The sequence below is a fragment of the Clupea harengus genome, chromosome 14, assembly GCF_900700415.2.
Source record: "Clupea harengus chromosome 14, Ch_v2.0.2, whole genome shotgun sequence".
Taxonomy (NCBI): domain Eukaryota; kingdom Metazoa; phylum Chordata; class Actinopteri; order Clupeiformes; family Clupeidae; genus Clupea; species Clupea harengus.
In genome coordinates, this window is record NC_045165.1 from 10,282,173 (window position 1) to 10,307,732 (window position 25,560).

Here is a 25,560-nt window from a genome sequence, read left to right on the forward strand (position 1 = left end):
TTGAGACACTAGAATGCATTCAGATTCGATGCATTCGATTTTGGTTTTATACTATGTTTAAGTCGATTTTCTAACATGAACACTGAAGAAGTATAGTGTCTTGTCTGTGATGAAAAGTGATTTGAACACCCCAATGTGCTGCTATATTCTTTCTATGTATCCCCTTACAACTCATACTGTTTGTTCATTAATGTTTGTGTATGTCTGACTGAATTATCTATTGCAGTCAATTCTTTGAGAGGACCATCCTGTGTAACAGCTTAGTGTGGAGCTGTGCAGTCACAGGCAAGCCTGGCCTGACCTACCAGGAGGCCCAGGAGAGTGAGCGGAGGGCCAAGCAGAGTCTGCAGAGCTTCCCCACCAGCCTGGTGGTGCCCCTGCTGCACCTCGCCGCACTCACCCACCGCACGCGCCTGCACGAGCTCTGCGATGATGTCTACACCTACGTCAAGGAGCGCTTCTTCCCAGGAGAGCTGGTGGACGTGGTGGCCCGCTCAGGAGCCAGGTCGGTCTGGATTGAAGAGTGTGTGTGTGTGTGTGTGTGTTGGTTTTTTAGTTTTTATTGATGTCTGCTTATGGCTCTATATGTATTTTGATTTATGGATGTGTCTGTCTTAAGTAGTGTGATTAAGAAAATGTTTAACTGTGTGTTGTCTGTCTGGCTGTGTGTGGTGTTGGTGTCATCATTGTTGTTGTTGCCGTCGTTGTTGTTGGTGGTGTGTGTTATCGTTTTGTGGAGTGTCTGTATCTGTTTTGCTGTATTTTTGTGTGTGTGTGTGTGTCTCTGTGTGTTATGTGTTCATGCACTGATGACTAGAAGTGCTGATTCAGTGAGATGCCTGGGCGTGTAATTATGTTAAAGCCTTGTGTTTGTTGGCTTTGCCAAAGCTATGGGGGATGAATTTGAGTTAAACAGGACAAAAAATGGGCAAGGAACTGAAAAATATTGGAAATGGCAAGGAAATGAAAAAAGTGGAAATGTTACCGTTTGTATGGAATGAACATTAAGTATTATTTGTGAGGTTCAAGCACTTGTTGTAGAGTTTATGTATATTGCACAAACAGGATAGCTATCAGAAGTGCTACCTGAAAGAAATATCTGTCTAAACATTTGTGATTTGCACCTTTTTGAAGACGTTTTGACTTACTCCCATATATGAATTTATTATTTACTTTTCAGTAATAATGCAGTTTCATATATTTATTACATTTTATGTTTTAAGAAAGCCATTTACTACCTTACAGAGAGGTTTGTGTTGTTATTTCTTGATCATGTTTCATGGGCAGGTGTTTAAGCAAGACCTAACTGCAACGTAATTTCATGTGGGGCCATTGAGCAATTTTGGGACAAGCTCCTTCTAGCACAGAGATAGGGATGGGTGTGTCAACTGCCTGTATGTTTCCCTGAGACTTAACTTCTGTGTCTGCAAGCCTTGAATTAAACACTGGAGTTGTTCCACCACCCCACTGTTTCGAACTTATCAGCCGAGAGGGAGAGAGAAAGAAGTGCTTCACGTGTCTAATCTCCAGCCGAGAACACGCAGCTCGGCCTAACCTTTTACGGAATTAATTAACATCTCTTTCAGCCTTGCTTTCAAAGCTGTATCAGGGCTCCCTTCCCTCTCTCTCCCTCCTTCCTGCACAGGCAGCAGATCAGAGTCAGCCATCATGAGCTGACCTTGCCGTTTGGAGATAACACAAGGCTGTGGGTGGAGCCAAAGCGTGCGCTCCGATTGGCCGGCCCTCGGCACAAGGAGCAGTCCCAGACATCACATCATCAGGGGCTGAATTGTGTCAGCCAGACAGCAGGCACCACAGAGTCCCAGCAGGGGAGATGAGGGGGCATGGGGGAGACTGCTGGGCAGATTTTGGGGTGTGTGTGTCTAAGGGGAGAGAAAGAGAGGGAGGAGTCAGAAAAGAGACAGTGGCTGTGCTGCTTCTTGCGTGTTGTGTACGTGATGGCGGCCCTGCCCCACCTGAGTGCGAACAGGTGGGCTGCTGTTGTGGCAGTTGATTGTTAGCCATTTCATGCCTCAGCGCTCAAAGGCGACCTTTGTTCCCATTGTCTCGGGTATCCGTCTGTGCAGGCCGTCACTTGTGGGATTTGGATATGTTAGCTATGGAATACAACATCGATTCTGTTTCCATTGGTACTACTTGGGATTGAAAATTGAACTGATGAATTGTAGTAGGATGCATTCAGCTAATACACTGAAAATCCATACAATCTGGGTGAGGTTTCTGGTTCCATGTAATATCAGTAGTGAAAATGTATTTGTATTTCAAAGAAATGTGCTGATGGCACCATCATATCGCCATTGAGTTGTAAATTATAGAGTTATGCTGTCCTTGAAATGTCTCTGATGTTCAAACTTAGGCTTGTGTGCTCTTCAGTTTGACCTGAATGCTTGTCTTTGGATAATGACAGTCCTCCCATTGCTGCTGTCAAGTCAGGGCTAGTGTTTGAGGTCTAAGTGTGGCCCTCATATCGCTTCTTATGAAAACTCAACTCAACTCAACTCAACTCAACTCTTGCCCAAGACTGCTCTGCCATCATGCATTGATGCTCCAGTGCTCATGTAGTTGCCCCATATGCCTAAAGCCTAATTATGTGCCCTTCCAGGCAGCCCTGCCAGGTGCTGGAGGTCATATCCCCCCACTCTAACGGTGCTCTGAATGGCCACGCTCCGCACCATATAGAGGGCGACTCCATCATCATCAGCGACAGTGATGAGGAGACCACACCCGTCTCTCCCAAGTCTCCTAAAACAACACCTAATGGGTTAGTTGATACCAATAGATCCCGTTTACATAAAACAAAACAAAAAACAATCCATCTATCTTTTTTCCATTTTTTGGAGCCTTTGTAATGTTTTGTCAATCCTAAAAGCAGAAAGAAGAAGTCATCGCTGAACCCATCTGTGTTCAAATACAAAATTTGCCCCGTCAAGGCAGAGAATGGCGAGACCCAGCTTGTCAAAGCCACACAGCTGTGGTAAGGCCTCACAGAGTCCTCTGTGTCTGTTTCTTTAGTTTGTTTGTTTGTTTGTCTTTTTAGTATCCTACCATTCTTTATTGTTAACAAGTAAATGCAGCCAGTCATGATGTTCTCTGTCCTGTGTTCCCCGTCCTGTGCAGCCGTAAGAAGAACGTCTTCACCAGAGACCGGCTGAAGCTCCTGCTCAAGCAGCACTGTGAACCCCAGAATGGAGTCATAAGACTGAAGGTGAGTCACACCGTTTGGGCGGCCATGAAGAGAAAACACTCAGGGGAAAAGGGATTGTCAAACTTCGTTTTAAGTCTGTAACAGTATACAAGGAATCCAGAAGACTCCATTAATTGATGCAATGTTGACGCCAGTCAAAACGCTGAAATATTTTCTCCACTCATTTGCAGGCATCTACTGTGGCACACTATAAGCTATCAGAACAGAATTTCTCTCAGGTCTTCCCCGACGAGCCTCCAGTGTTCGCCTTCAGTCCACCTGGAAAGGGCCGGGGACGCCGTCCAAACGATGCTTCACCCGGGCAGGTGAGAACCTGGTGTTCGGCTCCGGTGGCAGCAGAGCACAGTGCTTTCTGAAAAAAGAGGCTTGGTATAGTCCCCATAAGGGCCAAATATGTCAAATCAATAAATTGGTTTCTGTAAATATAGTACAATTAAATGCAACAGTACTCTGCTTGTTATGTACAAGCAGATATTCACATATTTTTACACTTATAATTATGCCATTACTTCTGTCTTAATTCCAGGATTACAGTTGATGCAGATTTTCCCAGCTAGATGATTTGTTGCCGCTGTTATAAGTGTTGGGTGGTCTTAGGTTGATTGTGGTTGTGATGACATGCAGGTGAACTTTGCCTCGGAGAGTGAGGACATGATGCGAGCGGCCGAGGAGAAGCTCCAGATCATGCAGCAGAGAGAGGAAATGGCTGCCACGGGTATGACATGTTTTGTTAACAAATGAAGGCCCCTGCAGGGGTAACTACATGACTGAACTTTTGAGTGTTTAATGCAAATATCGAAATATCGTTTACAAATCCAACATCGATTGTAACACTTCAAGTGCACTCTTGATTTTTTTTCTTGTGTCCCAGTTAGCGGAGACGAGGAAGTCTGTCTGTCAGTCTGTCTCTGATTTAACTGAATGTTCTGTCTCTCCCCTCAGCCCAAGAGAAGGCCAGACTGAAGAAAGAGCGAGAGGACCTGTGGGAAGCCAAAAGGAAAGAAAAGGAAGACCGCGAGAGGAAGAGGGAGGAGATCAAGAGGATTATTGAGGAAGAACGTCAGAAGAGGAAGGAGGAAAAAGAGCGAATGAAGATCGAGAAAGAGAAGGTGAAGTGTTGACTAATACGCGCACTGGCAGCAGAATGTTACTGCGCAAGAGAACATGTGGCTCTTGACTTTCAGAGCAAGTTGTTCTCAATCCAGACTCCATATCAAATAATATTTCTTTCATCATGTAAGGTTTTTATTTAGTCTATTATTTATTTATGTATTATTCTCTTTAGTACTGTAAAAGAAACCTTTTTTTTTTTTTGTAAATGTGCATTCTTATAGAAATAGGCATATCTTATGAAATGAGAACATGTGAAGACAAATAAAGTGTTTTCCTTTTGTAAGGTAGATGATGAAACTCATGTTTGTTTTTGTTATTTTTCACTCTTCTGTGTCTGCAGGAGCGAGAGAAACTGAAGGAGGAGAAGAAGAAATATGCAGAGCGTCTGAAGCTGTGGAACAAACCGCGAGAGGATATGGAGTGTGAGGACCTCAAGGTCAGTAAAGCAAAGTAAAAGTCCTGTACTAGCGAGGGTTCCAAGGTTCAGACTCTAATTTGTCTTGGAGAACAAACGTTACTGACCAGAGGTTGTTTTCCAAGCCTGGAGGACATATTACTCTGGAAACGTCAGTCATTCTTGAAATTCTGTAGATTACTTCAGGCATTTTGTGCTAAGTAGTGGGCTAGCCTTGTGCTAGTCCCATTTGTGTGTATTTGTGAGAGAGGGAACGTGTGCTTGCGCTACGTCTAAACAAACTTTTATGATCAACTTAGGGTGCTATACCTTGTACTTATTGACCAAATTAAAATGAGTTTAGCATATTATAAATATTCTTCTCTAATATCTGATTTTGCTGCCCTATCAAATTTGTCACTTAAAAAGGCATGGGAGATGAAATAGAATTGGGTGTCATGGTACTCCATGAAAGGCACAAGGGTAAAAGAAGAATAGGATAAGACACATAAATGACTGGCGCATGGCACTGAGAAGTCTTTTAATTCAGGTGGCAGTGAATCTTAAGTAGTGGAAAAAAAGAAACAACTTTCAAAAAAGATAGGAACATTTCCAATCTATTGCAGGATGTGTTATTACTAGGGCTGGGCAACGATTAAAATTTGTAATCGCGATTAATCGCATTTGTATACGCAATATCCAATAATTAATTCAAAAGTAGTGTATAGCGCACTTTTATTTTAAATGATCTGCCATATGAACGAAAGTGCCATAACATTTGTTGTGCAAACACTTTTAACATCAGCATTTTAATACAGTAGCAGTTAAATAAAATATTAATTTTAAATCTCAACTTAAACAATGTTATCAAAACAAATACAAAATTAAAACTCATTGCCACTGCCAGGGCATTAATGTTATCCTGTTCGTTATGAAAAAGAAAAAAACTGGCAAAAAAATCCTGAGCCACAATCCTATCATTAAAACAAGCAATTTCTGAGGTAACAGCAGAAACATTTTACTTTCATCAGGGAGCAGCATAACCAGTCTATGTTCAATACCAAATGTCCCTGAGTGAGAAACCAGAAAACACTTTCAGTGCAGTGCCATACCATTTGTTGTGCAAACACTTAACGTAGGCATTTTTGTATAGTAGCAGTTAAATAAAATAAATACTTTGTGTAATTCTCAACTTAAACAATGTTATCAAAACAAACACAAAACTAAAGCTTATTGCCACTGCCAAGGCATTAATGTTAGAGTGTGGTGAAGCACCAAAAAGTTCACTGCTGGCAGTTACTCTGCTGTATGTAGTCTGCCGAAGCCTCCCTCCACTGTCTGTTTCGTTGAATGATTTGCAATTATCACTTGTATGTATATAAGATTCTAAGTAACATGGAGACAAAACTTTGTTTGGTACTCCACGTAGATCATAAACCCTTGAATATACAAACGACTCAATTAAATCGGTTGAGAAATGTAAACGCTATAGCGCTTTTTATCCAGCTCCACCGCAGCTCCACCGTTCACTTGCGTTTGTTTGCAGTCCAGCCTTTACCTTCCCAAGATGGCGGCGAGTTGGCACGTCGCAGCAATCATAGACATATATATACTGTATGTCTGGCAGTTACTCTGCTGTATGTATGTCTATGGCAGCAATGCCCTTCTCCACGTTTGTTTATCCGCCCATTCCTTTCTTTTCCGGTTCCGCAGCAGTGATCAGCAGACTTTTACAAAATAAAAGCTTGTGAGCAACAGACTTTTACAATAATATAATAAAATCTGCGTTAACGTGCAATAAAAAAAATTGTCGGCGTTAATTAATTGATGCGTTAACGCAATAATAACGCGTTAACGTGCCCAGCCCTAGTTATTACAGTAGTCAACATATTGGAAATTCCTACTAATCACAGTTGAATCATATGATATTGCACATAAACCACGGTGCAGTAGTGTAGTGATTCTCACCTTTAGTTTATTGGGTGAGATTTTCACTGACAGCTCAGAGGTGAGCCGAGTAAAACCGATATGTAATTTGTGCACCGATGCTCTCGCAGGAGCTGCCCTCCCCGGTCCCAGTGAAGACGCGTTTGCCCCCCGAGCTGTTCGGAGACGCCCTGATGGTGCTGGAGTTCCTGCAGGCCTTCGGGGAGCTTTTTGACCTCAAGGACGAGTTCCCCGAGGGCGTCTCGCTGGGTGAGTCTCGCTGCACTGCCCTCCTAATCTCCACATTACCGTCTCGAGGGAAGAGAACCGGAGAGGCGTAACGCTGATGTGGTGCCTGCCTGTGATGGCTTTTTATTGGTGTGCTAAGAGGCAGTTTGACATGTGTCCATGGATGAGTATGAGTATGTAGTGGTATACTGTGTTTGTTAAGGTGTCTTGTACAAAGCCTACATTTTTAGCCAGTTGTCGTAATGCGTTTCTTCTTGCTTATAGCTTTAATTTGTATTCATGTGTTTTGTATATGTTTGTCATCATGTCTGTAGTTCATCTTGCCTTTGTATTTATTTATTTATTCACTTGCTGGCCTGTGTGTGTTTCCTCAGAGGTCCTGGAGGAGGCGCTGGTGGGCTGCGATCCAGAGGGCCCGCTGTGTGAGCTGCTCTTCTTCTTCCTGTCAGCCATCTTCCAGGCGCTGGCAGAGGAGCAGGAGGAGGTGGCACGGGACCAAGTCGCCGAGGCCGACACCAAAGGTCAGGAGGTCATGCCAGGGCTGTGGAGAACTAGTCGAACCAGCTTGTTTTACTTCCCATAGACAGTAGAAAATACTGGCCTCTGGGTTCTCTATGAAACTGATCACGAAAGCCAGCCACACAGCTGAAAAACCTCAGCCTCTAAAGCATTAAAACTCAAAAGTGGAGACTGCCCAGCGTGTTCTAGGATGCTCAGCCTTGACCCCTTCCACCACCCTCCTTTGGTACAGTCCTGAGGAGAGCGTATGTCAGATGTAATAGCTAGACAGGTTTTGCACATGCTGGGATATTGTAGAAGCACTTCTTCTTTTGGGAGGGTTTCTTGAATAGGGGTATTTGTTTCAAGGCAAAAAAAAACTCAAAGGAACTAGAGAATGTCCACTACTCTGTTCATACAGTAGGGGTCTCTAACATGCTTCCAAATGTCAGTCGGGAATGAAATCTCTGACCTCTGAGGCAATAAAGACCAACGAGAATGACTGTCGCACAGAAGTAACCTCCGGTAACTTTCCATAACTACAGTTGCATTCCTCCAAGGTGCTGGGAAAAATTGAAAGAATGACTTCATGTTTTCCCTCTGACTCTGACCTCAGTGCGACTCAGTCATGACGTCGACGCTGCCAGTGTTTACACATTCCTTATCCCTCACTGAGCAATTTTATAACCTGTTGCATACTTGTCAATGTGTATTTTAAAAAAAAAACACCATCCTCCCCCTTTGGTTAAGTTGCACTATGCATAGTTCGAAAGGGACACTGGCCTTTTAGGGTTTTACACATTTTACCATTTCATTCTTTGAATTATTAACTGCCATTTTGTATGTATTTGTATCCGTCATAACTAATAACTAGTAAAAAATAAGATATTCTCATTTTAAAGAAAGGAGTCCATATTGTACATACATACTGCCTGAAGTAATTGCCACAGTGATGTTGAGTGCATTAATTGAGCTGAGCTATTTAAATATATATATATATATTTTCAGCAGAAGTAGTGAGATTCTGTTTGTGTGTGTTTGCAGACTTGAGCGAGGCCTTGGATGATGACGCAGACCCCACCCAATCGGCCATCACCGCGGTGGCTGCCCTGGCTGCTGCCTGGCCTCAGCTTCACCAGGGTAAGGCATGTGACACGCTGCTGCAGCCAGTCAAGTCTTATCTTAGGGAAACGACCCTCTGAGAGGCCAACACTGGACCTGGCTGAGAATAGTAGTAGTGGCAACAGTGTCTGTACACAGCTGGTGGTGTTTTGATCTTTCCCCCCTTCCGTTTACGCTGTCTTTGTTTTCCCTTTTTTTTTTTTCTTCCGCTCTCAATGTCCTGTTGTTGTTTTTTGTTAATTTCCCACCCTCTGTCTGTTGTATGTTTTCTCTACCACACTCTTTCTGTCCCCCTCTCTCTCTCCCTCCCCCTTTCCCCTACTCCCTCTCTGTCACTGTTCATTGTCTGATTTTTTTCTTCTCCTTTCTCTCACTTCTCCCCCTCCCCTCCTCCCCCCAGGCTGCAGTCTGAAGCAGCTGGATCTGGACAGCTGCACCCTCACGGAGATCCTCCGCCTCCACATCCTGGCCTCGGGGGCCGACTGCAGCTCCACCAACGCCAAGTTCCGCTACCAGAAGCAGGGCGGCTTCGCCTCCACCGACGACCCCTGCGTGGAGCTGCGCCTCTCCAACCCCGGCCTGGTTAAGAGGCTGGCCTGCACCGCTGTCTACGACCTGCTGCCCGGTAAGCCCGGAGCTGAAAGGGTTAAACTGTGGGTTGCTCTGACCTCCAGCCTGACCTTGAGCATGAGCTAATTCTCAGACGAAAATAAAGTTATTTTCAGAGTTCTATGATGCCACATTTTGATAGATCAGCTGTAACACAATCTAGTACAATTTCAGAAGGACCCCCCCCCCCCCCTTGACTTAATGAGTGTGTGTGTGTGTGTGTGTGTGTGTGTGTGTGTGTGTGTGTGTGTGTGTGTGTGTGTGTGTGTGTGTGTGTGTGTGTGTGTGTGTGTGTGTGTGTGTGTGTGTGTGTGTGTGTGTGTGTGTGTTTTGCAGGAGAGAAGTTAAAGATCCTTCACGCTCTGTGTGGAAAGCTGCTGACACTGGTGTCCACACGGGACTTCATCGAGGACAGCGCAGACGAGCAGCGGCAGGCCAAACAGGAGCTGCGTGAGCTCAAGGCTGAGCAGCACCGCAGAGAGAGGGAGGAGGCCGCTGAGAGGTGTGACACACACACACTCTCACACACACACTCTTACACACACACACACACTCACTCACTCACACACACACTCTTCAGGACTGGAACGGGTGAAAATGACATAAGTCTTGTGATTGTATACACTCACACTACTACACAGAAGCATTAACTATATACGTACACACTCCATAAAAGTGAAGAGGGAGACACACTCACACTACTACACAGAAGCATTAACTATATACGTACACACTCCATAAAAGTGAAGCGAGGGAGACAAACTCGTATGTAAACAAGAAGAGACGTTGGAGCTATACGGGGAGATTTATAACCGTTCCATATTCTTCGTACCTGTTCTCGGCGGCAGCACCGACTTGTGGGCTTAAGTTGTGTTACATGGCTGTTCTCAGAGTTCGCAAGCGTAAGGAGGAGAAACTGAAGGAGCAGGAACAGAAACTGAGGGAGAAGCTGAAGGAGGAAGCCAAGAACGGAACACAGCCTGCTGGGTAAGACACTCTGCTCTCCGCTGACCCTGCCCTGGCATTATGTTTGGCTTGAGGCGTCGCATCTTAAACAGGTGGTTCTAGTAGCGACCTAGCCATGGGGGTTTCTTTCCTAGAGAACGAATATGGAATATGGTGTAGTGAGTCACTCCTATTAATAACAAATTGACTGTACAACAATGACTGCAGAGAGGAGCTGGACACGAGCACAGAGAGTCAGGAAGCGCAGGGGAACACGGAGGATGAGGAAGAGCCGACCCCCAACAGCAAGGCTAAGAAAGGTAAACGGCCTTCACCCCACTCTGTGTGTGTCAGTTCCCAGGCCACACACTCATGCCTTATCCTCTCCACTTAGTATCTTCCTTCAACAGTAATCCCTTGCCTATCACAGACATACTCTATAACGCATGTGGTTGTGTTTTCATGTGACCTCTGTACTGGTATCTCTGAGAAGGGTCTATAGCATGAGGTCAAGGTTCACCCAGGTCCAGTAAAGACCTCTGTACTGGTGTCTCTGAGAAGGGTCTATAGCATGAGGTCAAGGTTCACCCAGGTCCAGTAAAGACCTCTGTACTGGTATCTCTGAGAAGGGGTCTATAGCATGAGGTCAAGGTTCACCCAGGTCCAGTAAAGACCTCTGTATGTGCTGGTGCTGCTAGACTCACTGAGCCTACCATATGCTCTGGTGTCACAAGACAGGACTGTTTGAACACACCCCCTCTTTATGACTTGAAATAGTTGCCCTTTGTTCTGTTGGGACTGTGTGTGTGTGTGCGCACACACACACACACACACACACACACACAGACAGACAGAGAGACATTGATTGGCCAGGAGGGAAAACAACTAAAGAGGAAGCGTGTAAAAAGTAACTTTGCTCTCTGTCCCATTCTGGAGAAGTGGCTCAAATCTGCACATAAGTGATGGCTCCTCAGTAACAGAACCACTCGGAAGTCTTTGGCACCAGATTCATCATTAAAAGTTTTCATATCAAATGCACTCAAGTACTAAATAAAACACACTCTAGTGATTTTACAATGGCTTTAAATAAAAAGTAGTAATGATATGGTAGAGCAGCAATGAAATCGTTATGGCTTTCAGTCATACCTAAAGTCTGCCTCACTACAAGTCTCTCTCCCTTGGAAGTCAGTTTTTCAGTCCGAGCAGTGCAGCTGGATGAGACGTGCAGCGTTGTGATAAACAAACCTTTTATGGCTGAATGCTGGCATGGGTTTAAGGTGTACTGCCTCCAGAATTAAAAATTCTACAATTATCCACTCAAACACAAAAGTACTACACAGAAATAACCTCTGTGAAGAGCCCTTGAGCTACTGACACTTTTTGACCTCTGAGCTGGCTGGTTTCAGATGGGGATCACACACACAGTGAAAAATTCAACAGAAAAATGCCACTCAAACTTCTATCTGATTGCTAAGTCATGATTTTAATTTTTGCTTTGTAATGGCCACTGGCCTTTATCACTTCAGACATCCAACAATATTATGACCCTAACAGGTTTATTTATTTACAGTGCTAAAAATGTCTAAAAAAGTGTATAAGTGTTGTGTTTTGGAAAATGTAAAAACCAATGCTCCACTCCCAGCTTGCTAGTGTGAAGCTAGCTGTGTCATCCATTCTAGCTTAGCCATAGGAAATGGTAGCAAATCTACTGCCACTACTGCTGCTGGTGTGATCACTGCCTAACAATTCTGGTCTCTCCTCTGGCCTCCCCTCCTCCCCACAGGCAAAGGCTCCAGCCCTAAGGAGAGCGTAAAGGAGAAAGGAGCGGAGGTGCGGGAGAAGGAGTCGCTGACGCCGGAGGAGCTGCAGCAGCAACAGCAGCGGGCGCTCGAGCTCCTGGAGCGCATCCAGAAGGCGGCCGCCTGCACCTACATCCTGCCGCTGGGCCGCGACCGCTTCTACCGTCGCTACTGGCTCTTCCCCGCCACCGGCGCGCTCTTCGTGGAGGACGACTTCTACGGCGTCACCGAGGACATGCTGCTGCCACAGAAGCCAACGCCCGACAGGGAGCCCGAGACCCAGGAGGGCCCCCAACAACAACAACAGCAGCAGCAGCAGCAGCAGCAGCAGGAGCCCCTGGTGGAAAAGATGGAGACGGAGGAGGTGAAGGCTAAAGAGGAGGAGGAGGGGGAGGGGGAGGAGGAGGCCAAACCTCCCCAGGAGGAAGCTGTGGCTCACTGCTGCGGCCCCCCTGTGAACCGGCCCAACCAGTGGTCCTTCTACAGCTCGGTGCAGCAGGTGGAGGAGCTGATGGAGGCGCTGAACCCGCGCGGCCGCAGGGAGAGCAGCCTCAAGGAGGCGCTGCAGCAGGAGAAGGAGCGCATCACGCAGCTGCTGGACACTGCCACGGCCCCACGCTTCAACCACACGGGTAAGAATAACAGGGAAAGTAAACGGGTTTTCTTAATGCAGCTTGAGTCACGTCTGAACTTGTAGTCAAACATGGGGAACTAAGACTGTTATCACTCAAGATACTAGTTTAAATAGTCTTATGTGAACAGAGCGACATGATTATGGTTACAGATATCACGATAATTGATTGATTTTGTTGTCCATGGAAAGACCAGCCTGGGGATTTTGTAGATGTGTTATACATTATGCCAGTAACCCAATAGCATTGGTTTTATCGCAAAGCGATTTATCGGCCAAATATAGGTATCAGTGCTGTGATTTTTGGCAGCTACCCAATAATATTTATTGGCCTTTTAATCAATCCCAACCCACAATGTTACTCAAATTGTATATTGCGATGCCGTTATAAAAGTGTATTACTAACAGGCATCTGCTCGTGTAAAGCTAGCACTACTTCTAGCACTAGGTAACGGAGATGTGAGTAGACACGATGTGAGAACGACCTTCTTGCGTTGCCTCCTGGGCCTGGCTGACATTTATGATGCTCTTATTGCCTTTTCAGATAAGCCTGACAGTAAAGCCGTCTCAATGAAGGTCAAGAGTAACCCCACGCCCTCAGAGAACCCCGCCCCTGCTGAGCGCCACATGGTCAACCGACTCCGAGACCTGCTGCTGGACATCGAGGACCGCATCTACCAGGGTACACTGGGAGCCCTCAAGGTACAAAGACCTTTTTTCCTTGGTCCAAGGAGGTCCAAGGAGGTTTCCTTGGTCCAAGGGATGGAAGGAAACTCATTTCATTTTTTTTCCTGCTCTGCTTTTCCCAACATAACACTGAAAGATTCTATTAATTTGTAAATGCACATTTATTTTTATTTATTTATTAATTCATTCATTATTATAAGTTTAGGGGCTCAGCAGAGTAGTTCACGGGAAGTTATTAAACACTGGAGGGAAACAACGTTCAAGTTCCATGTACAATTCATCTGAAGGTCTGCTTTTGAAGCAAGATTTCCATCCCTCCCTCTGCCTGTAGTCACTGTGTTGAGTCCAACTCTGATTGGCCAAATGCTGTAACTATTTTCTCAGCGCTGTGTAACATAACCCCACCAAAGCCTCAGGCATCAGCAAACAAATTGCACTGAAATGTAAGTACATGTCTTTGTCATCGGAGGGAAGCTGTTGTATTGACTACAGAAGGGGTCAGAAACGCTTTTCACTGTTTCGAGCTCCATTGAAGCATCTCAGGGGGCTTGTGGTTGTTTGTTGATCCGGGGGGGGGTGTTGCTGTGTTGCCCCTGAATAGGTGACGGAGAGGAGCGCCTGGAGGGCGGCCCTGGAGAGCGGCAGCTACGAGCTGCTGGCCTCCGAGCCCCGAGAGAACGGCTCAGACAAGAGTGAGAATGGAGATGAGGAGGCCATGGAGCTCGATGACCCACATGTCAGAGTGAGCGCCAAAGACCGGTAAGAGTCCCCTCAAGCTGCCGCTAAAGTCACTCCTCACAATCGCGTTTAAACTGTTATTCCTTTCATTTTAATGACCTTGAACTGATTAAGTGTGACCTGCTGCTGCAATAGCTGTTGAAATCTCTTGTGTTTGTGCTGCTGTTTGGAAGTTATGTGTATTCAGCCGTACCTGAAGAAGAGATTTGAGTGTTCGTGTGTACTGTTGTTGTATATATGATAAACACCTGAATTCATCCACTGCAGTTTTTATTTTTTTACCACGTCTATAATTACAAGAAAGGTCTTTTAACTGTTTTCTGCCAGACCTCTTTGTTTATTTCAGTTCAGTTATTTGTAAGACAAACTGGGTTCTGTTGTGTTTGCTTGACCACATTCTAACCTGCTCCTCTGATCGTCCTGCCCTCTCCCCCGCCAGGCTACACGAGCTGAAGGCGGAGACCCTTAGCACCGCCTCCACCAGCACCAGCACCCCCCAGCCCGTCAACAACACTGTGCACCGCCTGGCCCAGGCCTTGGCCCTGATTGAGCAGGGCATCGAGCGCAAGTTCCTCAAGGCCCCACTAGGTATGTCCGCCACCTACGGCCATACCTGTCCCAGCATGGTGCTGTAATCCCATAGAGCCTCTTTCTTCCCGTATTGGCATGCCCCTCGTTTTCTTTTCCTTTTTAATCCTGTTATTGGCGGATAAGCGTGGCAATGCCCAAGTCTTATAGTTCTGTGGGGACACAGTGGGGATGCCGGCCAAGGCTGCGGCGTAACTGGATTTTCACCCTGGCAGAGAGCTTTAGGGGCTATTGAGTGTTGTCAGCTTTGGCAGATTGAGGTGTCTATGACACCATGTCTGACTCCTCGCTCTCCCTCTCTTCTTATCAGGTGGTGATGACTCCAAAAAGGACCAAAAGGACAAAAAGAAAAAGGACAAGAAGAAAGACGAGGATCAGTCAAGTGAGAAGGATGGTGCGTGCACAAAAGCGGTCTTTGTTCTTAAAGAGGGTAGCATCTCTCTGCGTAGAAGGAGAAAGAAAGATCTGACGGCTGAATAATTCATGCCTTGGCAAAACTCCTTAAAATAGGTTGTGCTCAAGAGCTGTGCTGAGCATGAATCTGCAGCTCTGCTTTCACCGCACTGTGTGCAGCTGGAGGAACATCTGTTACAACACTAACTGATGGGAATCTCTCTCTCTCTCTCTCTCTCTCTCTCTCTCTCTCTCTCTCTCTCTCTCTCTCTCTCTCTCTCTCTCTCTCTCTCTCTCTCGTCCTGTGTTTAGATGGCAGTGACTGTGGCCGTCAGGTGAAGACCATCCAGGAGCGATGGAGGGATTCGCTGCTGGCCTGCTCCAGTCTCTCGCAGGTGTTCCTGCACCTGTCCACCCTGGAGCGCAGCGTGGTCTGGGCCAAGTCGCTCCTGAACGCCCGCTGCAAGGTGTGCCGGCGCAAAGGCGACGCCGAGAACATGCTGCTGTGCGACGGCTGTGACCGCGGCCACCACATCCACTGCGTCCGTCCCAAGCTCAAGGTGTGGGCGCTCACTCATTGATAAAGCAAAACATCTGTCTTTACCTTACTCTTATTATTATTAGTAGTAGTATTATTACTAATATTATTATTTTTATTAACTCCGCCAAGGAGATTGTTTTCAGATTGTTTGTTTACTTGTTTGTTTGTAAGCAGGATTACGCTAAAACTACTGACCCAATTTTCATTAAACTTGGCGGAGGGGTTATGGACCAATAATAATAGTAGTAGTAATAATGATTATTATTTATTATTATTATTATTGTTATTATTATTTTATTATGAGCAGCAAGGAGTTTTCATTCTACCCAGCTGTTTTGTTTTTATTGGCCAGATGAAAAAGTTATCAAGCACTGAACTTCACTCAACTTTGTGGTGATTTTCAAAACGGCGGTCAGATTCATCTCCCTTTTATGGACTGCTTCAGTTGAGTTGCATTGCCATGTCTAAACCCCAGCTTTGTGTTGTCCCTGTCCAGGCCGTCCCCTCAGAGGACTGGTTCTGTCCCGAGTGCCGTCCCAAGCAGCGCTCCCAACGCATCAACTCCCGCCAACGCTCCTCCATCGACTCAGAGGAGGAGGTAGAGGAGGAAGAGTCAGAAGCAGAGGAGGAGGAAGAGTCTGAAGAAGAGGAAGAAGAGTCTGAAGAGGAGGAATCCGAGGAGGAAGAGGAGATGTATGTTAATTAATCTGATTTTACATCACACTTCACAGTACTATCTCCTTGCACTATTCTGTTACATTCTGATTTCTTTCGTTTACACTTTTGTAAGAAAATCGTGATGTTTGACGTGAAGTGAAAAAGTTTGCCTTGCTTGCTTGCTTGCTTGCTTGCTCCATTCTAATCATTTTGTAGACTTGCTGGAGGAAGAATGAGAATTGACTGTCTAACTGCTGCCGTGTCTATAGAATGATCATATTCTGGCTTCACTCCCAAAGTTTCATACGTTGTGAGTTTTGGAGTTTGGACCCGTTCTCACACCAAACTTTCTCTCTCCAGTGTTCCCAAGAAAGGCGCTGTCAAACTTCCTGTCCCCACAAAAGGCAGTAGATCATCTAGCAGATCTACGGTCAAACAAAACGACTCCGTGCATTCCACCCCCCGTAGCCAGCAAAGCACCCCGAAACAGAGTGCCTCAGCTGGGAAGGGGGGCTCCAAGGGGTCGGGGAAGAAAGCCACCCCGGTGTCCAACGGCAGGCCCCCTCCTCGGGCAGGCGTTCGCTCCAGCTCGCGCCTGAGCCATGAGATCCTGGCCACTAACGGCCCCACCAGCAAGACCAATAGCCCAGCCGCTGCCCAGGCCGAGTCCAAGAAAAGACCTGCGACAGGTAGGAGCTGGGCCTCTGGAGTTTGAACCCCTGCATCAAAATATCGACATTTTAAACTCATTTCATTGGGATTCAACTCTTCTCACTTCATCCCATCTCTCACTTTCTTTACTGTCGTGGCCTTTTATTGTTGTTTTTTTTACACTCTGTCTTCTTCTGCAGAGGTGTCCCCTAAAGCGAAGGTGGTCTTGACTCCATCGTCGACACCCTCCTCCTCGTCCTCCTCCTCCAGTCGCCGCAGCTCCGGCAGGAACCTGGGGGTCCATGAGCTGTCTGCCTGTGAGCAGCTGACAGTGGAGCTGGTCAGGCATGAGGCCAGCTGGCCCTTTAAGAAGCTGGTGTCCAGGACACAGGTGAAGCACACAGCCCCTTCTTTGCGTTTTTTTTAACCAGTTTTATAGGGGAACAGTTACTGAATTGCACATAAGTATGCTTTAAACTGTATACTACAACTACTACTGTGTAGTACTGCTTCCATAATCCGGTACTTTTTGGGGTTGACACAATTCACTCACTATTTTGTTTGTTTGTTTTTCTTTTGCAGGTGCCAGACTACTATGACATAATCAAAAAGCCAATTGCTTTGAGCATAATCAGGGAGAAAGTCAACAACTGTGAATATAAAACTGCTTGTAAGTCTTTACATGAACGGTCACCTACTATAATATTATTATTATCATGATTATTTCTATTATTTTTTAATAAATAACTACAGCTAGCACTTCCAGTAATCAAATTTTAATGTCAAGACTGGAATTTGTTTTGTTTAGTGTATTGTGTTTGCTGAGGTTGAATAGGCCTCTCCAGTAGCATTTCGTTCAGTTATCATATGCTCATTTTATTTAGCCCCTCTTAACGTCTGCTCTTGTTCCCCTGCAGCGGAGTACATCGAGGATGTGGAGCTGATGTTCTCCAACTGCTTGGCGTACAACCCCCGCACCACCAACGAGGCTACAGCCGGCATGAGGCTCCAGGCTTACTTCCACGCCGAACTCAAAAAGCTGGGCCTAACCGACCGGATGCCACCTCCGCCCAAACGGCCTAGAGTGTTTTGGAAAGCAAAATAAACCTCACACCTAGGCGTCCTGATCAGGTTCTTTTTTTTTTTTTCTTTACTTTACTTTTTCAACCACTGAGATGCACTCCCTTTTGGGTCTCACTAAACAGACTGCTGAGCATTCACACCAGATGGTGGTGGTGTAACAATTTCCAAAACAGAAGTAATGTAAATATCATTCCGTTTCTAAGACGATGGAGGAAAAGGGGGAGGAGGAGACGGGGAGATGAACCCTGTGCTGTGAAAAAAAATATTTGCACTGTGTTGAAGTCCTCTCCATTCACACACTCAGGACAAAAGGCACTGTGATTTTCAGAATATTTTTTTTTTAACAGTGCATGTATATTTTTTACCTAGGCTGCATTTCTAGACTACTGTTTTTCTATGTATATATATACTTTTACTTTGGTCAACATTAACTTTAATAAATTAAGTATTGCAGCTGGAAGCAACAGACATTGTTTTGTTTCATAGTAATAAGTTGTAAAACGTTATTGAATCAACCGTTATTGGTCCCTATTACCCTGCTGAACACTACATAGGAACCAAAATTTGCTCTTCCAAAATTCTTTCTTGTATTTCTGCTTTTGTATCAATTGGTTATTTATTTAGGATATAATTTTGAATTTGAATACTTGCTTTATTTATAAGAATGTTTTTTTTTTATAGGATGTGTTCGAAAACCTTTTGTAAAGTATAACCAGAGGTGGTTTTCAGTTGAAACAACAAAGTTGCAAAGGGTTATAAAGTACCTTGTTTTCTTGTCATGTTACTGCTTATCGTGTACATTTTTTTTCTGTATGTAAAATAAATGCATTTTGTTAAATATGTTTAGTAGATTTGGTGTTCTTTGATACATACACCGACCTCGGCTTGCAGATGTCGATTGTGATAAATCTGTATAGCTCCTGTGTCAACTTTGAATGACATCTACAGATTCAGCAGTCGGCACAGATCACCCCTTGTCCACCCCTATAGCCACTTGATTCGTCTATTCCCGCACCAATCCCTATCCTGATCCCGCCCGTCCTTGCGACTGTGCAGTGGTTGCAACGCGCGTATCCCTTGCCTCACCCCCTTCTGTAACTCTCTCACACACGGTCGGTCGCTCACATTCCCAGATACCACAGTCCCTTGACATTTTTGCACATTCATTTCCAAACACCGCTGAACCAACAGTAGGACAACATGGTAAGCACACTGATTCTGTGTGGATTTGGTTGCTGTTTAATACTAACTTAGTGTGAGTTAACTAGCCACAGATAACTTGTTCTAGTCGGCATCGTTTTTGGTCGTAATGAAGTATTACGGTATGGCTGTAAAATTCACGTAACTAACGTGAAGTTGGCATTGTTGAAAATTACGACAAAGTTTTGCATTTTAATTTGATAGCGTGTTAATGTTAGTTCTGTGGTTGGCTAATAAAACCAGTTCCACTTCGGGGATTGCCATAGGGCCTATGGCCTGGGGCAGCCATTTTAACCTAATTTTAGCCGCTTGTGCCTTGCTGTAACGTTAATTGCCTTTAAGCTAAGTTAGGATAAGTTAGTTAAGTTGACGTTAAGTTTACCAATTCACTTTTATAGCTTATAATATGTTCTAACTGTTGGCAGGTTGAGTCTTCTGGAGTCTAATGCGAAACACTGATTTAGCGGAATTTGAATACTGCGGTTTCGGTGTCCTCTCTTGCTAGCTTCATTTCTTATGGATTTAGTCAGCAGTAATAAGCCTTACATCCAGCCAATGCTAGCATGGCAGCTACCTAACCGCATTGGAATAGTTAGCAAGCTTGCTGGAGTTAATAACTTGCTAGTGAACTTTACTAGCTTTAGCATTTAAGGTACATTTATTTTATGTAACATTGGTCAGAATATTAATATATAAACTTTCGGATTGTCTTTTAACTTTGTTACGAGCGAGTAAAAATGTTACAAGTATGTGTTCAGAAAACTTGATCTATAACTTTGGTTTGGTTGCCAGGTTGACAGTGTCTGTGTACGATAGGTAGCGCACCGACCGTGGCTGTCAGGATAAGCCACAGTGTGACTTTAGTGACAGGTCATCTGGGCAGCGTTGCATATGGTACTAGCCAGGTTAGTTATGTCCAGCACGTAAATTAATCAGTATGAAGTGGGGCTAGATGTGCTCAATGACGGTGCCGTCCGATCCACGGGTGCCGTCTCATGCTCCCTGTACTTGGACCGGTGGTGTCATGACTCTTAATGTATTCAGCCAAAGCATTTTTCCTGACTCATAGGTGGCATTTCCTGACTCAGTTGGCACTTTGGCCAGATCAATTTATTGATCACTGAGTCACAGGGAAGGGATTCATCATATAGAATGCCAGTGAAAGGTTATGACTTACTCGAGTGAGTAGAAAGGCCATGATTCACGTGTTTATGGTTTTGATTGTGTTTTAACTAGGCTACTGATCTGACTGGTATTGCTCCTAGTGACATTTGTTTAAACACTCCCCTTTTTGTCTCTTAACTCTTGTTCCATCACTATTGTAGGCCTCAGGTGTCACAGTCAACGATGACGTCATCAAGGTCTTCAACGATATGAAGGTGCGCAAGTCTTCTGCCTCTGACGAGGTGAAGAAGCAGCGCAAGAAGGCTGTCCTCTTCTGTCTCAGTGAGGACAAGAAGAAGATCATCGTGGAGGAGGGCAAGCAGATCCTGGTGGGTGACATTGGGGAAACCGTGGACGACCCCTATGCTTGCTTTGTCAAGCTCCTACCTCTGAACGATTGCAGATATGGCTTATACGATGCCACCTACGAGACAAAAGAGTCTAAGAAAGAAGACCTGGTATTTATATTCTGGTATGTACCTTTACCTGCCTGTCATTTTTTTTCTTGCTTACATTTGTGTATAGATTGTTTGTAGGTGTGTAGGTTACTGGGAGACTGCCTATTTCTGTTTCTATGCGTATAAGGTTTTGGCAGTACTTTGTCAAGTGCTTCAGCAAGAAAACCAACTGTCCAGAGTATGATTTAGGAAAACATACATTGACTGATCAACACTCTTTTGTTGTCCCATTGCAGGGCACCAGAAGGCGCACCACTCAAAAGCAAAATGATCTATGCTAGTTCTAAAGATGCCATCAAAAAGAAGTTTACAGGTGAGTCCAAGTTAACATACAGTTAATGACTATTGCCCACCGATCTCAAGGGACAATGGTTGTGTACAAGTTCCTTTTCTTAGTATTTTATTTTTCATGGCAGCTATAGGTTATAGTAGTCGTTTGTCCATTCTTTCATGCTGGATGTTTCTCCTAGTGCACTGTAAATTACACTATTAGTCTTAATAAGGGGTCATTGCATATCCCTTGGTTAACAGTAATAGGATTTGGTGTTCATTGACATTGTACAGAGAGTAAGAAATATAGTAAAATAAAAAAAGACTGTCAAGGATTTGGGGAGGGGGGGGGGGTGATCTTGGTTGCCAGGTTTCATGCTGTACACATTTTTTTGTTCAACTCTGCTCTCGGAGCATGGGTCATCTTGGTTCTCTCTCGGTGAGAATCTTTGCTTACACTGTTCTCTCTCCTCAGGTATTAAGCACGAATGGCAAGTCAATGGTTTAGATGACATTCAGGATCGCACAACTTTGGCGGAAAAGCTGGGAGGCAATGTGGTTGTATCGCTGGAAGGGAAAGCATTGTAAAAGGAAAAAAAGACCTGTGCCATCTGGATTCCGCGCGCTTTCATCTTAGCAGCTGTGTCTATATCATTTGATCCTGAAGGAGTAGCATTAGATACATTTTTTTTGTTTGTTTTGTTTTCTTTATTTTTGTTTTTCCACAATGAAGGAGATCTCATTAACATGTGCAAAAAAAAAAAAAAAAAGAATGAAGGTCCTACTACTTAATAGCCAGCTGATGTTATCAACTCCTGGTAGGAGTATTTTTTTTCTTCCGTAAAACCTTCATGGGATGTTCGCACATTGTGTGTTTTGCCAAAAAAAAAGCAAGATGTGGCACTACCAGAAACTAATAACGCTCCCTACACTAAGACATGAAATGAAAAAACACAAACGACACTTTTGGCATTTTTTCTTTTGCCATGGCTGCAGTATCGTTTTGAAGCTTAAGACATAAGAATCTGACTGCTATCTGTTTATGCCTTGACAATTACTCACTCCCCAGGTGCTTGCTTCTATCCAGAGCACTTTGCACTCTTGAGTTTGAAATGTATTTATATATTGATGGCTCTACCTAATTGGGCTTTATTTTGACATGGCAAAACACGTTTTACACTATGCAGAAAAAGAAATGCACTTTTTTTGTATACACTACAAGTTGAGGTAGGAAGTTTGAATGAAGAGAGTGACAAATTGAATATCTTGTTTGTCATCCGGACAGAAGTTTTAAGAACCACAGTTTTCCATTCCTGTTATGCATATGGACAAGGACAGATGGGTATATTACTGTTCCGTTTGCAGCCTTACTTTCATTGGAATGTACAGTACACCGCTGAATACCGAGGAGGGGGGGTGCTGCTCACAGTTTTTATAAACACTGAAAAGAGAACACATACACACACTATCTGTAAAGATGGCAGTATCTGCATTTGCAGCCTTAAGTGGAACATTGTTTTTGAGATCGAGGAAGATCGCCACTTCGCAATAAAAACTTTGTGGCAGACAACACTAAGATAGTCTCTGGGCTTGTTTGCATGGTTCCTGTGCTTTTGCTGAAGACATTTTTTGAGGTGCATGCAAAGAAGTAGTCTGCTTTTCCTTAAGGGGTATTTTCAGATGCTTTTTTTGGTTGTCCATACTGAGGAGCCAGGCTGCTGTTCAAGTTAATTGAATTTTCCATTTAGTAACAACGTGTTCTGGAGAATTACTGGCACAACTTCTGTTTAATTTAAAACTCTGCAAGGCCCTTTTTTTATCTCTAAATGTAAATGCTGTGCAGATTTCTCAAACCTGAGCTATTCCAGAAACTTGCAGATTAGACCCACCAGACAGGGAGGTTAAAAATGACCGAACTATGAATGAAACATGAACATTTGTTAACATCTCTACTGATATGTAAATCACAATTTTCAGTGATTCCATTTATGTTATTAGCTCTATAGAACAAAACAAATCTTAAATGCCTGTTAATGTTGATGACCTTTGCAACAGTATAATCAAATATATATTTTTACAAACTGCTTAAAAAGTCAGTATGCCCAGGCTTTGGTTTTCTCTGTGCTGAAGGAGCTCTTACAAACGAGCTAGTAAGTTAAGCCACCCACAAGGCAGACAGCTGTAGTTGGACATGATGTAGAATTGCACTTGTCCTCTGGGCTCATGGAAGCTTTGATTGCCAGTATAGGAAGGAACAAGACCTTTGCTTTTGTGGTCTTTAAAAAGTTTCAATGAACTGCGGTGGTTGGCGGCGTAGCGCAGGACTTGTGCGAGTGAAGCACGGGTGTTACAGCAGAGCTGGGCGGGGGGCCAGGGGGGCCTGCTGCTGCTTCTGCCGTCGCCGCTGCTGCTGCGTCTCCTTCCTTTGGAGAATTTGATCTGCCGGCAGCGAGCAGCAATCCTCGGCTGGCCAGAGCTATTTATGGACAGCATGCTTTTGTGTCTTGTCATCGCTGTCCACAAATGGCAAAACTGGACATGCTTCCAAAGGAGCAGCGAAAGGGAAGCCCCCGCCAAGCAGCCTGCGCAGTCCTCGACGACGCAGGACCGAATGGTTTTTTTTAACACATGAACGCATACAGACACTGCACACACTCCGGCAAGCAAGACGCAAGGCAGAAGAGGGAAGGAACGCCTGTCTGGGCAGCACAAGGTTTTAGAATGATTTGACTGATTAAGTCATCAATGCTTCAGAATAGAGGTTTATGATCTGCTGATAGTTTCACACAAGTTTTTACTGTTTTCCTGAGAAAAGCAGAAAGATTGAGCCCAAATGTATCTTTATACCCTGTGAACCTTAAAGCCCAGCCCAACGCCACTGGTGTCATTTGTGAACAGGAAATATCTAGTGGGTGTTATGAAACTGTCTATCTCCTTACCAGAGCTGTATCACTTGTCACTAGGAAGAGCAACCAGATGGTGCAACAAGGCGCAATACAACATCTAGCTCATTATTTGGGACATAACTATAGTTTTAATTAATTGGTCTCTTTTTCTGGACAAAACCTTTGACAAACCTTTTCAGTTCACTTTCACAAGTGAAGTTTTCAGTGCACATTCAAAATGTGTGTTTTTTTTTTTATGAAGGGTATTTAAAATTTGCTTTTTGTGTTTATGTGAACTCTGACTACTGTGAGGCTGCAAGTGTCAATGTTGTCCATATCACACATCAAAACACGGACAAGAAATTGTCATGGCTTTAAATGTAATAAAGATATTTCTGTGAAAAAAAACCCTCATGGGCTAGGATTAAGTCAGAGTTGACATGTTCTAGCATTACTGATTCTATGGATATTCATGTACAGTGTGTATAATACAAAGGTCCTTTCAAAGTATGGATACTCATAGCATGTGTGTTCAGTGATCACATTTTGTGAGTATTCACTAAACACACCCCTTGTTCCTGAAGGGCCAGCTGAAGTGCAGTTTATCTATGTGAGGTAAACACATCGATTACAGACTAAGAACTGTATTTGTAATGTTGTGTTTATTCTTCCAAAAAGAAATTGAACAACATGACAACTGAGGGCTTGGTTAAAACCTATTTCACAATTTAAAACATATTTCACAACATGTTGACACACCTCAATGGAGTGTCAGTCACGAGGGTCTTCACAGGATCGGCTGCAGAAAACAACTAGCACTGTTTACGTTTAAAAGTCTGTGTGCTCTGTTTAAAAATACATTGGATACATGCTGCGTATGCCCATCTGCCTGCCATCAACGAGACAAACTGTTGGCATCCACATGTGTTTGCCCATGCCTTGAAAACATCACAAGATCCTGCTTAGACACAACTGGTAAACCCAACCCCAACTGCCACTAGGAACTAACTAGGCAACCTAGACTCCGTTTGCACGGGGCCTGAGGAGCGGGTCAGTGTGTTTAGAAACCTCTAGATTTGAGGACTAATGGCCTGACTGGCTGGTACTGCAAAAAGGGAAGTGGACAGACAACATAGCTAAAAACCATTTTGATTGTTTATGGGAGTTTGACAGGAAATACTTTGGGATACTTTTTTCCGCTTTGATGAAACTCCCGAGGGAAAGAATAACATTGTCGGCCTGTTCCAAAGTGCAACGTATGTGAAGAAACTAATGACTAAATAACTTCATTGTGGAAGAAACCTACCGGGAAAGACAAGGAAATTACTCCTCTCGAGTCTCAGGAAACTAAGAATTGATGCCCAGTATACAGAGACTAGAGTTTCTGGAAAGCACACCAACCTCATGTTGTTTCAAAACCCTGAATAATCATCATACCAGTACTACAAAAGAGTGTAGATTATCATTTACATTTTTCGTGTCTTCATTGCATATAAAATTCAATTATTCAAATTAAAATGATATAGAAATAATAAATATACAGAGCAAGAAGTTTGACGGTTCGACCTTTGACAGAGTGATCATAACCTTGCATGCATACAATTAAGACAATAACATAATATTGCATAAATAACTCCATATTTCAGAATTGTAATTTATTTATAACTGAAACTGAACAGTTTTAATGACAAAGATACGTTAATATGGTTATTGATTATTCTAGCATTGTCTTG

The 25,560-nt window shown here is 44.1% G+C and overlaps 2 protein-coding genes across 2 annotated transcripts; both read left to right on the top strand.

Moving 5' to 3' along the window:
• Positions 1-224: 224 nt before the first annotated feature.
• Positions 225-18,688, top strand: baz1a (bromodomain adjacent to zinc finger domain, 1A; the record flags this gene model as incomplete). Its single annotated transcript, XM_031580534.2, has 27 exons — positions 225-505; positions 2,624-2,782; positions 2,894-2,995; positions 3,139-3,226; positions 3,397-3,531; positions 3,851-3,941; positions 4,169-4,335; positions 4,680-4,775; positions 6,791-6,929; positions 7,283-7,429; positions 8,451-8,546; positions 8,929-9,153; positions 9,474-9,639; positions 10,029-10,124; positions 10,311-10,402; positions 11,866-12,245; positions 12,306-12,513; positions 13,057-13,214; positions 13,801-13,958; positions 14,377-14,525; positions 14,836-14,919; positions 15,231-15,478; positions 15,956-16,152; positions 16,477-16,805; positions 16,968-17,158; positions 17,350-17,437; positions 17,685-18,688. Coding segments are annotated over 27 exons (4,458 nt in total), but the record flags the coding sequence as incomplete, so codon positions are not given.
• Positions 18,689-18,921: 233 nt separating this feature from the next.
• On the top strand, positions 18,922-22,518 carry cfl2 (cofilin 2 (muscle)). The gene is made up of 4 exons (XM_012826860.3): positions 18,922-19,053; positions 20,376-20,686; positions 20,909-20,985; positions 21,418-22,518. The coding sequence occupies exons 1-4, from the start codon at positions 19,051-19,053 to the stop codon at positions 21,528-21,530; spliced, it is 504 nt and encodes a 167-aa protein (XP_012682314.1). The 5' UTR covers positions 18,922-19,050; the 3' UTR covers positions 21,531-22,518.
• Positions 22,519-25,560: the final 3,042 nt, after the last annotated feature.